This window comes from Agelaius phoeniceus, chromosome 21, assembly GCF_051311805.1.
Source record: "Agelaius phoeniceus isolate bAgePho1 chromosome 21, bAgePho1.hap1, whole genome shotgun sequence".
Lineage (NCBI taxonomy): Eukaryota > Metazoa > Chordata > Aves > Passeriformes > Icteridae > Agelaius > Agelaius phoeniceus.
The window spans coordinates 4,728,446-4,742,083 of record NC_135285.1 but is presented as its reverse complement, the minus strand read 5'-3'; the positions used below and the strand labels follow the sequence as shown (position 1 = coordinate 4,742,083).

Here is a 13,638-nt window from a genome sequence, read left to right as displayed (position 1 = left end):
CAATTGATGAAGAGTTGATGGCTGTGCATCACTGCTGAGGGGAGAATTATCCCAGATCTTCCTTCTCCTGCCACAGCCTCACAAAATGGTGGTGAAACAACATTTCTCATTTCTCTCTGCTGCATCTCCTTGCAGTTAAATGTTTTTGTTACATGAGAGATCCAGAACTTCTGGCTCAAAATACACTTTCCCACTGATCCAGCCTCTTCAGCGGCAAACGAGTTGCTTCATGAAAATGACAAAATTCCTTCAAATCCCCCTGAAAAACACAAAGGGACAAAACTCAAAAATGCATTGAGTGGTCAGTGCAGTGACCACTGCTCCTCACATTAATCACAGACATTTTATTTATCCCCTGTGCCTCGCTGGCTGCTTGCTGTGTTCACCTGTTGTGTCTCATCAGATCCAGGGGGTTCAATCCTCTGGAAGATGGATTGACTTTGTTTGTGTGGACAGAGCCTGATGTGGCAGAGCCTTGATCCCTGCCAAGGTCTCCTCACAAGCTCGACACATGAAAATGGTAATGGTGATAAAGGAAATCAAAGCTGGTCATTTTCCAGGGAAAGTGCTTTTGTAAGAGGTATAACAATGCCATCATTGTTGCCACCACAGCTTTGATAGTGGTCGAAGGCTAGTCTGTTATTTTTAACAAAATATTAAAGACAAAGTTTTACATGCCTAACTTCTCCACTTAGGTCCTGCAAAACTAATTAAAAGATTTCAACCGATCAATTATTTTGATGAAAAGCACCTTCTTTCCACAAAAAAAGAAAAAAAAAAGTGAATTTTTCATCTCAAAGCCAAAGGCTGAATACTCAACACAACTATTGCTTGAAAAACTGAAATCTAATAAAAATATTTTGATTTTCCACCAGAATATTTTTGGTTTGTTTTCAGGCATTTGGCTTTCAGATAAAAGCTGGAAAATTTCCAGGGAAAGTGAGAGGGAGGGCTTACTGGGATTTTGGGTTATTTTTTTCATATATGAAATAAAAGAAATAATTTGGATGAATCAAATTGTTTTAGCTTGTAAGAATTTTAAAGAAAAGTAACTCCTTGTTCTCATAAAAAATTATGCAAAGATGATGAAAAGTGAAATATTTTTTGGCCTTGAAAGCAGTGGTACATATTTTTTGGACCATGCTATCACTGCCAGAGGCAGTGTATTCATCAGTGGTTCATCTATCAAATCAGAACAAGCACCATTCTTCTCATTAAGAGAGTTATGTAGAAATGGCACATTCCTCCTGTAGTTGTGTCTTCTCTTCATTTATTAAAATCCAAGTTTCACATGTTAAGGATGCAGGATGTCATTCCACCTTTTAAGACTTCTCACAATGCCAGCCTTTTGTTAAGAATGGACTGGATTTTAATGTGTCTCACCCAGCACAAATTGAATTATTAGGTAAATAGTCCTTCTCAGCTGCATGTCCTTTTCAGACCTGCTTTGTTACATTCAGGTCTCTGCTGATGTTTATCAGTTCTTAACTGCTTCTCTCCCAGATTCTCTGAGTTTACCATTTCAAAATCACCTGCTTTTGTCCCTTATCTTGTATGGTATTTTCACTCTTTACTTATATTCCCTGGATGAGACTCTGGGAGAGGAAAGAAGGCAGCAAGGGTGGTTTGTTCAAATTAACTTATTTGCTTTTCCTCTGATTAATTCTCTTTACTCATCCCCTTTCCTCTCCCCTTTTGCAATGCCACTGGGAGCTGAAGAGGCCCAAGTAACATTTGTTTGTCCACTGTACCTACCTGCACACTGTGTTCTGCTTGCAGTCATCATCCATCCCCTCCAGAGGTCGGGTCAGGCAGAGACTTGCACAAAGTGAGATCTTCTCCTGTCAGGTGTGCATCATTCCAGAGGCACTGCCTACAGGGAGAATGTGCTTCAGGTGGGACAGACAGGCTGAATCCTTTGTGGCAAAGCTCTGCTGGTTAAAAAATGTCCAAAATGTTGTCTACTCAATTCAGTGGAGCTGCTTTACTTGTCTGGTGGACTCGGCCTTGCTGTCTGAATAGAGGAGGAGGTTTCTCTATGGCCTCCTATGATGCTGGTGAGGAAGGGTAGATTCCTCCAAGAGTGCTCTAGGTGTGGGACTTCTCTTTCTTTAGGTGCAGTAGATGACACCATTTTCTCCCTGCTTGCAGCCTGAAATCTCCTTTTCTCTCTGCTGCAGGAGAGGAGGCCTTGACCATGTACATGGACAAAAGCCGCCTCGACAGAAAGTCAGGAAACGCCACCCAGAGCGTTGAAGCTTTGCACCAGCTCGCCTCCTCCTACTTTGTAGATCGTGATGGCACCATGAGGAGACTCCATGAGATCCAGATCTCTACAGGAGCAATCAAGGTACCACATCCTGCCTTAGGAAGAGGGAAAAGATTGTCTGCCTTGTATGGATTCTCTAGGGATTTGGGCAGGGCTTTGCCAGTCTGGTGTCTTCTTTGAGCACAAGTTGTTTTATTCCCAGGGTTAGGTTGTTGGCTCTTATTCAATTGAAGAATTGATTTCCCCAGGGTCACCAATGTCTGGAAAGAGGTGGGCATTCAGTGTGGTGATTGTGTAGGACAGGAGGCTTTCACTAGATGTGACAGTGACTTCTGGAAGGGAGAGAGGGACAGAGGACCCAGATCAGTGATGGAGGTTGGAAGGGAAAGGCAGGTCTGTGAAATGAACAGCCCTGTGCCACCTAGGAGTGTTTGTCTCCTGGGGGTGTAAGGCTGCAAAACATCTCTCAGCTGAATTTACAAGAAATGGTGAAAAACTCAGCGTGGCATTACTGAGGCTTCTGGAATGAAACGGACTGAGAGACAGCTTGGGGGTTGCAGCAGGAAGGAAGGGAAGCTGCTCAGAGAATACAAAACAGGGAAAATGGCTCTGCAAAGGCTGCCTTCTCTGAAAGCAATCATCCTACAGTGGGCAGGGATTTTATTGTTGCTGAGTTCACTCCAGGGAAGGTGGTGTGGATGGAGTCGTCATTGTTAGCCATTTCTGAAAGGTTTCAGCTCTCGTTATTGTTCTGTGCTGTCTCATGGCTGAGGCTGTTCCCTTCTGGATGGGAAATTGTATTGAGATATTGAAACAGTGACAGCAGATAATCACCCGTGGTGAATTCCAGGAGGGCAGGAAACCAACAGCAACAGCACTGCAGGTCATCTGTGCCTCCATCCATCCTCAGCACAGGGCTGCTGTTCACATCTGTTGTGGGAGCACCAGGCACCACTGTGGGCTGGCAATCCATCTCTGTTTCTTGCTTTCCAATAAGAGAAGCCAGGGAATAATTCCTCTACAGGCTTCTGATGTTCTCCAATGGAGATCCTCTGTGAGAAACATCAATCTGCAGGATCCCATTGCCAAGCCCAGAATAACCTGAGGTACCCTAAAGAAAGCAGCCACAATTCCTTCTGATTTTTCAGCTTGAGACTGCACCAAACATTAGCAGTGTCTTGCAGGGTGGGGCATTTTTTCCCAATTAGGGAGGATGTGTTTTGGCTTATACCAGCCCGTGACAAGGAGTCCTTGAATTAAAAGATTTAAAAAGCCTGGGGAAGGTGTGGTGCTGCAGTCAAAGGGAACATTCTCTCTTTTCTGCATCCTCTGTAGGTAACAGAAACTCGGACCGGCCCCCTGGGCTGTAACAGCTACGACAATCTGGACTCTGTGAGTTCTGTCCTTCTGCAAAGCACTGAGAGCAAACTCCACCTGCAAGGTAGGGCCCAGGGACCAGGGAGGGGGGTGGAAATGGGACAGGAGTGCCCTTTTTCTGAGCCTTTCCCCCTCTTCTCTTTGCTGTGATTCTGCTGTGTCTGGAAGTTCCCTGCAGCTTCACACGAGGTTCAGCTGAGCAGAGCTAGGGCTGACCCCAATGAAGTGTCTCTCTGCTGCTGAATTTTGATGGACTTCTGTGTATGATACACACACCAACATTAAAAAAAAAAGTGACCTCTTCCATCAGTGTAGAAGGAGAATTCTGCCCACGTCTCTCCATCCCTCCCAAACTGCTGATTTGTGTAAGAGGTTTGCAGATCAGCTTTCGGGGCTCTCTAATGACCATAATCTTTGGGAAAAGTCACAGAGGTTTTATTTGGATGCTAGAAGCCATGGCTTCAGTCCCAGATGGGGAGCTAGTCCAAAAGTCAACAGATAGAGGTCATGGCTGAATTAATAAATAAATACATGCTGGTTAGCAAGAAGTCAACTTCAGTAGAAGGAGGAAATTCACTGGGCATGTAATTCATGAAGGTTATTCCCAAGTTTTTGACAAAATAAGGAAATGTGGGATTTAATTGCTCATTTGCCCAGATGGTTTTATTTCTCAAATCCTTGTACTTGCACAAATTTTAATTTTTCAGATGAATGGGCTACATTACATCTTCTGCTTTGAGTATAATTTGGCAAGTGCTGTTTTAATCTTTGGTTTCACAGAAACTGGGTTTCATTTACCAAGTAATGTTGTGGATATAATATTATTGTTGTTATTATTTGCCTTTAAAAATAATATGCAGGTTGTTTTCACTATGGCAGTGATTATCCAAATCACTGAGTTCTGGTTCTTAGCTAATTAACAATAAGCAGTTTGAGAGGGTTTTACACTGTGATGATAGCTGCTGGTAATGAAAACCCAAGGATGACACATGAGATAAGTGGGGAAGCAGCTAAATCAGCAGGCAGCTCGGGTTATAGGCAGACAAGTGGGTAAATCAATAGACTGCTATTGGTTATCTGATCCTACAAGAGAGGAGATAAACCAAGGGAGGGGGAAGGAGGTGGAGGAAAAGGGAAAAGTTAGGAGACAGAGGGGATGAGGCTATGGTCTCTGATGGGAGCAGACAGAGAACCTTGGGGGCCAACCACACGTGGGTTTCATGGAGCTCCATGGCTGAACCCACGCAAAGGAGACAGCGAGGGAAGGGAGGAAGGCAGGAGCTCTTCCTAATGGAACAAAGTGACCTTTACAGCTCCACCTGAGTTTTCTACCTAATCTGGAGTGTGGTTCTTGGGATAATTACCCAGGATCCTTCCTCTGCTCTGAGAGGCCTCATTACAAATTAGTCACAGGGCTGCAGCAGGTAATGGATCGTGACCAAGTCTCCTCTGATCTGATTAGCAGCCGAGCATGAGCTGCTGACAGAAATCCATGTTCCTGCCTTTGTGTCACTCCAGCTCTCAGCCTGGCTCAATAAAAGAGCAGCTTCTTCGTGACAGGGAGAATTTCTCTGTCTGAACTTGCTGCTGCCCAGCCCTGGGACTTGGGCTTTCAAAGCTGTGCCTTTCAGGAGAGACAGGGTGGAAAGTGGGACTGATTGCCCTGCTCTGGTTGGCAAGGTGGTGATTATCCAAAGGCTGACTCAGTGATCATGGTGGTCTTTTCCAACCTAAATGATTCCATGAACCCATGTAGGGTTTGGGCAGGTTGATTTTGGGGGAGGATAGTGCAGGGTGTCTGGTGCTGCACTTGGGGTTGCTGGGACAAAAAAGAATCACTAATTTATAAACCAGTATCCTTGTGGGCCCAGCATGCATGACATGTTCTGGAGTACCTATATACATATATATACACAGTGTTTGTCAAGAATGTCCCCCTTTTTCCCAGCACTCCCTGGAGCAGGATCCCTGTGGTGATGCAGGGCAGGGTACCAGCAGCTCTACAGCAACCTGTTGGGAAAGGGGCATTTGGGTTCCCTGGCCAGAAATTGGAAAATTTGACTAAGAAAAAAAAAGCAACATTTTGAAGAATTTCAGGAACTCCAAATTTCAGAGGCATGGCTTATTGTATCAATACTGTTACTGACAGTATATGTCAATATTGGAGCATAGCACTATCTCAGTGAGGTACAATCCTTCTATGCTGTTCCAAACTGTGCAACAATAAACAGGAAATGTTGCATATTAGGTCATTTTCTACATCAAATATGGTCATATATTATTATGCTATACATAATGCATGTTGTATGCAATACTTATATAGTATTAAATATATTAAATATATTAAATTTCAATATTTAATATTATATTGTCGTATATGTGTAAATACCCTTATATATTATACATCTATAACTACATAAAGAGATGTATTATATACCTGCATAGCATATATGATAACATAACATTAGAATTTACATTAAAATTACTATTAAAGCTTTTTCCAAGATGGAAAGAACAGTAATGGCAACACAAAACATTTCAACTTTTCACTGCAGTGAAATGAGGGAGTATGAAAAAATACATTTAGAAAGTGAAAAGTGCTTTTGGAGTCAACATGCTCTCACAAAATGCTTCAATGGAACTGCATTTTCAACAGAGAACTCTTCTGTGGAAAATGTTTCAAATAGCTCTAATTTAGAGCTGGGAAAATTTACCTCTTTTAATGCAGGAAGCCTTTTATATACAGTCTAAAGCCAAACATCTATCTCTAATAGTTTTTCTGGGTGAATTAAGGACATGTTCCCTTGTCAGATACTTCATATTCTGCCTGTAGTTATCTAAGATAAACCTATACCAAATCTGTGCTGCCCTTCATTTTTAAAGAGGAACTTCATGCTTTACAAAGTGGCAGAATTCCTCCTCTGATCAATAAATTCCCTAAAAATCTAAGATATCCAAGTCAGCAGCAAACTTTCCTTGTGCATCTGTTATCAGCTCCTGAGGCTGCTCTTGGGGATGAGCCCATTCCTTGTGCCCCCTGGCTTGGATTGAGGGATTCTCCCCATGGGGATGGTCCAAAATCCCAATTTTTAAGACCAGATTGCTTCTCTTCTTGGCTGCTGACTTGAGATTGTTTCATCAGTAGACAGCAGTGAAAGATTGAATATATCTATCTATCTATCTATCTATCTACATATATATATATATATATTTTTTTTTTTTTAATGTTTGCAATATCCAAATAACTTTCTTAGAGAACAGCACAGCATTTGGGATATTTTATTATTTTATTAGGGTTGTGGCTGGCAGCAGGGCTTTCCCTGCTAGCACAAGCTGCTCAGTGGTGCTGTTATATTCCTTGGGATTACAGCTTTCCTGCTTTACAGGTAGCAACAGAAGCACCCAGAGCAGTGGTCTCAAAAGATTGATGCTACTTGTGCTTTCCTGACAACCATAACCCACTGAATTCCAGAAATATTGAGTCCCTGGGCATGGGCTAGAGCTACACATGAAAGAGAGGATGCCAGGATCATCTGGATGAGGTGTTGCTGCTGGCACAGAGCTTGTAAAATCTCTTGTTGATATCCAAACACAGAGATGATCACAATCACTCTGATTTAGTTCAGAGATGCTCAGAACTAAAGCAAAAAAATTCAAATGAATAAATTGATATGTATATAATTGATATGAAAAAAATTGATATGCCCTTGTCTGGGGATGATGAGGAATCTGTGAATATTTACATGTATATATATAAAATACTTCTGTGGAAATAGGCACAGCTGTATTTCAGCTGTGAAATTTCTGGTTGAGCACCAGAAATTTCAGCTGTTAAGTTTCTGGTTTCTTCTGGAAGAAACCAGAACCAGAACCAGAAGCACTGCTTTCTTCCACAAGGAAATTGCAGGCTGGAAGATGTGAGTCACCTGCAATCCCAGCAGCCTGTTTAGAGTCAGGGGTTGTGTTTGGAGTGTGCACACTGGTGCTCCATGAGTGGCTGGGTTTGGGTGTCACTTGTACAAACACAGCCCTGAGTGTGGGCTTCTTGTCAAATGCTTCAGGCAAAGGATGGGTTCCAGCAAAACTGCTTTTCTGATGAAATTAAGTATTTATATCAGTGTTCTGTTGAGTTGGTGCTAAGTGTACAGAGGTCTGATTGCCCCTTAAACATTATATTATTTCTTACAATAGGATATTTTCCTGGAAATGTTATTTTTTTTCAGAAACCATGAGTTTTATGGGCAAAAAGAGAGGATCCATGTGAAACACTGCAGTGTTAAAACATGTTGTATTTTGGAGATTACAGGGTATTCACACCTCTGCATGTGCTGGAATGCACAGTGGATCTCCCTTGCAATGGGAGGTGCTTTCCTTGAAACTTCAGTTGCTTTTTTCACCCCTATTCCCTATTAAAAAAAAAAAAAAAATCTCCAAAGCCAGGATCATTTGTAGCTGGGACCAAACACCTTGTTGTGCTTTATCCAAGTTCAAATTCAAAGAGAAACTATGGAGAGCTTAAGAGCCTGGGGTAATTTGATCATATTCAAAGAGCCAGAGCAGGTTGCTCCTCCATGAAGCAGAGTGGAAAATGTGTTCATGGGACTTGGACCATGAATGAAGAGTCAGTGCACATCAAGAAGTCCAGCTCTGCTCTCATGTGAGCTTGAAAGCTCAGTGAGTACAGCTGCCTTCAGGCTCTCTGGTCCCTTTTGTGGATCAGCTCTCCAACAGCACTCCACTTTCATTCCACCCTGAAAGAAAGTTTGGGATCCTGGCAGGTGGGTCACTAATATCAGTGTGAGGGTTTGGCAAGGGACCATCCCTCTGTAGTGGTTGTTTCAGATAAATCATAGAATTCCAGAATGGGATTAGAAGGGACCTTAAAGCTCATCCCATCCCACCCCTGCCATGGGCAGGGACACCTCCCACTGTCCCAGGCTGCTCCAAACCCTGTCCATCCTGGCCTTGGGCACTGCCAGGGATCCAGGGGCAGCCACAGCTGCTCTGGGCACCTCTACCAGGGCCTCATCTCCCTCAAGGGGGAGAATTTCTTCCTAATGTCAAATCTAAACCTACTCTCTTTCAGTTTAAAGTCACTCCCCTTTGTCCTACCATTACAATCCCTGGAAGAGGCTGAGCTTCAGGACTTCCTGAAGACAGCAGGAAAAAATCTGAGCTTCTTGTTGAGACACATCTCAGAAAAGACCAAAGGCACCTCAAAATAATGATCCTCTGCAGGCCAGTTTTTGAGGTGTTTGCAGGGATGCTGCCCTGGTCAGCTCTTTGTGTGCTCCTTCCAGTCCACAACAGCAATGCAGAAAAGGCAGCAGGATCTATGCAGAAGTGTCCCTGGGCTGGAAATCCTTCCCTGTGCAAGTGTCACAAACACATTCCCAGCTGGAGGGAGCTCCAAGCTCACCCTGCCTGGAGGCTGCCAATGGGGTCAGGCAGAGGGGCAGCTTGGTGCCACCAGGCACAGGGGCAGGGGAACCAGGGCTCCCTGTGCCTTCCACAGCCTCCTGAGCCCCCAAACCTGCTCTTCCAGAGGGACCTCATTAAGGCTGAGGTGCTTCTATGGATCCAAATGCAAAAGGGTAATGGGGGTCCCAGGGTCACCGCCTGCTGTTTTCCTCTTGTCTGAGGTGAACACAACCCATCAGAGACGGGCCTGCACTCCTGAAAGGGGTCACAACCCTTTTTGCCATTCCTGCACGCTCTCATCCTCTGAATTATTGTCTGATTTTCATTCCACTCCAGTGAGCTGTCAGGCATGGCTCTGGTAATGCAGCACAGCAGAAGCACAAACAGATGGGGGATTGACCCGCGTGCCTCCATTGCACCGCAGCTCAGCACTGCCACAAACTCCTCACACTGCCACTCCAGACCTGCCTCAGCACTGCCACAAACTCCTCACACTGCCACTCCAGACCTGCCTCAGCACTGCCACAAACTCCTCACACTGCCACTCCAGACCTGCCCTCTTCCAAGGGGGTCCCTGTCAGGACCCAGGACATTCCTCTGGCTGCCCTGGGGGATTTGACACCCTGGCAGGGGGCTCAGAGACCTTGGCACGGAGTCAAAACCACCTGTGCCTTGGATTTTAGCCCATGGAAACAATTACCAACTTCGTGTGAGGAGTTACAAGCCACAAGGGTTTGAGTAGAATGATAGTTAATGTGTTACAGGGTGAAAAAGTAGAATTTTGGGGATTTAGAATGGGGGTTCAAGAGGCAAGATGGAGGAATCTGGGCATGTCCTGTCCTTCTTCTTCTTCTTCTTGTCCTCCATCTTCTGCTGTGATGGTGGCACTTTTGGATTTTTTTAGAGTAGAGACAGACTGTCTAACATAGGTGATAGGTATCAGAAAATTATTGTAAATAAAGCACACGTAGTTCTTAGTATAAAAAGTTAACACCACCCTGAGGGCAGGGACTGTGCCACAACCCGACCTGCTGGACAGATCTCAGCAGGTCAGAGAAAGAATGGGATAGATAAGGAAAAATAAACAACCTTGAAAAGCAGAACCGAGGAATCTCAACTTCTTCTTCGGTCATGGGGCTGGGAAAAAAGAGACTCTTTAATACCTTGGGGGTCATCTCAACCACAGAAACCTGAGAGGTCCCTGGAAGGTTTGGGGTTATTGTCCCCTGCCTCGTGCTCCACAGACACTGACAGGGGCTGACAGGCAGCACTGGCCAGGTAGAAGCAAACAGCTGGGAATCCTCAGGGAGATCTGCAGGGAGTCTGGAGGAGGACAGGATGGAAAACCACACACACTGTGCTCAGGGCAAACATTGAAACTGTTATTGCATCTCTGGTACCTGAGCAAAGGGGCACTTACACTGCTGCCTGCACAGATGGATGCATACACAAACACTTGCCATGCAGGAAGGGACAAGGGGATAGATCTCCCTGCTAATGTAAGTCTGCCAAGCAACACTGAAATCATCGGCACTAAATCCATTTGCACTTTTATAGGATTTGGCAAGTAGCCTTCCTAGCAGGGAGCAAGCTGTGAAGGCTCAGGTACCCAACTCCTGTATTTATGCTGTGGGAGCTGGGCACTTAACTCTGCAAGGGACTTTTATAAATCCCCTCTTGTGGTATTTTCCTTTCTTCTGTTTTCTGTTCCTTCTTATTTTCCCTTTCAGTGTGTATTTCCCTTTTTTTCTGTGGAACCAAACCCATTTAGAATCTCTCTAAACAGGTCAGAGCAGCATAATGCTCACTGCTTCTGAACTAGCACTTAGTTTCAGGACACAAAAAACACCACACCTGGGAATAAGGGAGGCTTTGCAATCAGGGCCTTGTACTGTACTGGGATCTGGGAATGGGATGAAATGGGTTTTGGGGAAGGGGAAGTTTCTTGTCACCCTTCTCCTGCACAGGAGATGGGCTCTGTTCTCAGCTAAATCACTACTGTTCCTTCCTTATTCATGACAGCTTTTAATTCCTCACCATAACTTTCTCAAACTGTTAAAGAAACGTGTTTTGAAAAGAGCAACAAATGCCTGAAATTACTTTTTTATTTACTTTTATTTTCCTTCCATAACCCTGTTGTTCTCTCTCCAGGCCTCCAGATCATCTTCCCTCAGTATTTACAAGAGAAGTTTGTCCAGTCTGCCTTGAGTTACATCATGTGCAATGGGGAGGGCGAGTACATCTGCAGGGACAGCCAGTGTGGCTGCCAGTGCTCCGAGGAGTTCCCGCAGTGCAACTGCCCCATCACCGACATCCAGATCATGGAGTACACCCTGGCAAACATGGCCAAGACCTGGACAGAAGCCTATAAAGATCTGGAGAATTCAGGTAACTGACCAAAACTTGCTTTTTCAATTTGTGGCAGGTTACAACCTGGTAAAAACCTTTTATTCCCTCAGTATAATCCTCTAGTTTGGCTAAAAAATAGAAGATTTGAACCCAAAGCCAGGATCTTAGTCTTGAAAGTCCTACCCTTTTTTCCTCTATTAAACACACAGACAGGAACACACACCAGACATGGAATTATGTGTACAGGGATATTTTCCATGGAAGTATATGTTTGGTTAAAAATCTGATTTTTCATACTAAACCATCTCCAAATCTCTCTTTTACTAGTTCTACAGAGAAACTTCCACCATATGAATGATGCAGAAATTGCTTTTCAGATTTGAATGAATACTTTCTTTTGCTTTGGTGAAAGCAATTCAGAGGGAGAAGATCACACAGGCCAGATGACACCTCCTTTGAGGCAGGGAGAAGAAGGGAAAATAACTCCTCTGTCCTGCAGGGCAATGTTCCCTGCTGCTGGGAACATTTATCTTTCCCACTTTCTCCCCAGGTGAGGCTGGGGGTGTCAGCACAGTTTGTTCTGTGTTGGTGATGGCAGTGGGAGTAGTTTACCCATAGTAGTAGGTGTGTTGTACTCACAGGATACACACTCCTGAGGGCTTGAGGTAGGAAAGAGCAAGACTTTCAGTGAATTATCTCCTTTAGCAAGTGGCCTGTCTGCCCTGAAACCACACAGGCACCAAGCAGAACTTCATCAAGGAGCCTGTCCTTGTGCTGACTCTCATCTTTCAGTCTTCACCAGCCACTTTCAGACACATTTTCTTCAATGATTATTGTCACAACTGCTCAGATCTCCATGTCAGGAAGAAAACTGTGAGAAAAGGACCACCTAGCTCAATTCAAGAGGAATCCTTCATAAGTTTTACTTCTTTCTTCATGTTGAATGCCACCTTAATCCCTTTAAAGGCTGAAATGCAGTAGCCTGTGTGACAGTGTTCATAGGGGTTTTTGGTTGAGGGAAGAGACGAGGATCTGACTCCATGTTTCAGAAGGCTGATTTATTATTTTATTATATATATTATATTAAAACTACACTAAAAGAATAGAAGAAAGGATTTCATCAGAAGGCTGGCTAAGAATAGAATAGCAAAGAATGATAACAAAGGTTTGTGGCTCAGGCTCTCTGCCCGAGCCAGCTGGGCTGTGATTGGCCATTAATTAGAAACAACCACATGAGCCCAATCCCAGATGCACCTGTTGCATTCCACAGCAGCAGATAACCATTGGTTACATTTTGCTCCTGAGGCCTCTCAGCTTCTGAGGAGGAAAAATCCTGAGGAAAGGCTTTTCCATAAAAGATGTCTGTGACAAGCCTGTGATGTTTCCTCAAAGGTCTGTGGAGGATTTGCTTCACACTTCAACACGTGGCCCCTACGGTGTTTGTGCTGCTGCACAGGTCCTTATGTCCCACTCATGCTGTCACCCTGGTGCTCAAGCAGCCAGAGCAGCCAGGGTGGGAGTCAATGGCCCAAGGTTAATGCCCACCTTGACCAGATCCCCCAGGTACCCTGGGGAGCCACAGGGCTGGGCAGTTCCAGGAGCAGGTCACCAGCTAGCAAGGTCAGATGTGTTCTGTGAGTTTCTGTGGGTTCATGGATGGGCTGGGTGTGGTGTTGGGAGGGTCGCCAGGATGAGGTGAGAGATGAGAATTTGACTCCATGTTCTCAGAAGGCTGATTTATCATTTTATGATATTATATTATATTAAAAGAATGCTATACTAAACTATACTAAAGAAAGAGAAAGGACACACCAGAAGGCTTAACAAGAACGATAATGAAAGCTCGTGACTGACTCCTCAGAGTCCGACACAGCTGGCTGTGATTGGTTATTAATTAAAAACAATTCACATGTTTGGATAAACAATCTCCAGACCACATTCCAGAGCAGCAAAACAAGGAGAAGCTGAGGCTTCTTATCTTGCCAGGAGAAAAAATCCTGGTGAAGGGATTTTTCAGAAAATATCATGGTAGCAGGATGGATAACCCCAGGGCAAACCAGAAATGTGGATTTCAGGAGCTTTTGCCAGCTCAGTAGCACACAAGTTTACAAGGATTACTGGCAGTGCCTGCCAGCACAGCTCTGCCACTGGTTATGTGTTAGCAGTTGTTGGCTCTGGCACAGCATCTTCACAAAAGGTGCTCAAGAGGCACAGATTGGTCT

At 44.4% G+C, this 13,638-nt stretch overlaps 1 protein-coding gene across 1 annotated transcript in view; it reads left to right on the top strand.

Moving 5' to 3' along the window:
- BRINP1 (BMP/retinoic acid inducible neural specific 1) overlaps nucleotides 1-13,638 on the top strand; it is a 94,130-nt gene that overhangs the window by 69,122 nt on the left and 11,370 nt on the right. Inside the window, exons 4-6 of the mRNA XM_054646601.2 lie at nucleotides 2,181-2,350; nucleotides 3,605-3,710; nucleotides 11,219-11,455. Coding sequence (XP_054502576.2) covers nucleotides 2,181-2,350; nucleotides 3,605-3,710; nucleotides 11,219-11,455 — 513 coding nt within the window. The remainder of the gene's footprint in view (nucleotides 1-2,180; nucleotides 2,351-3,604; nucleotides 3,711-11,218; nucleotides 11,456-13,638) is intronic.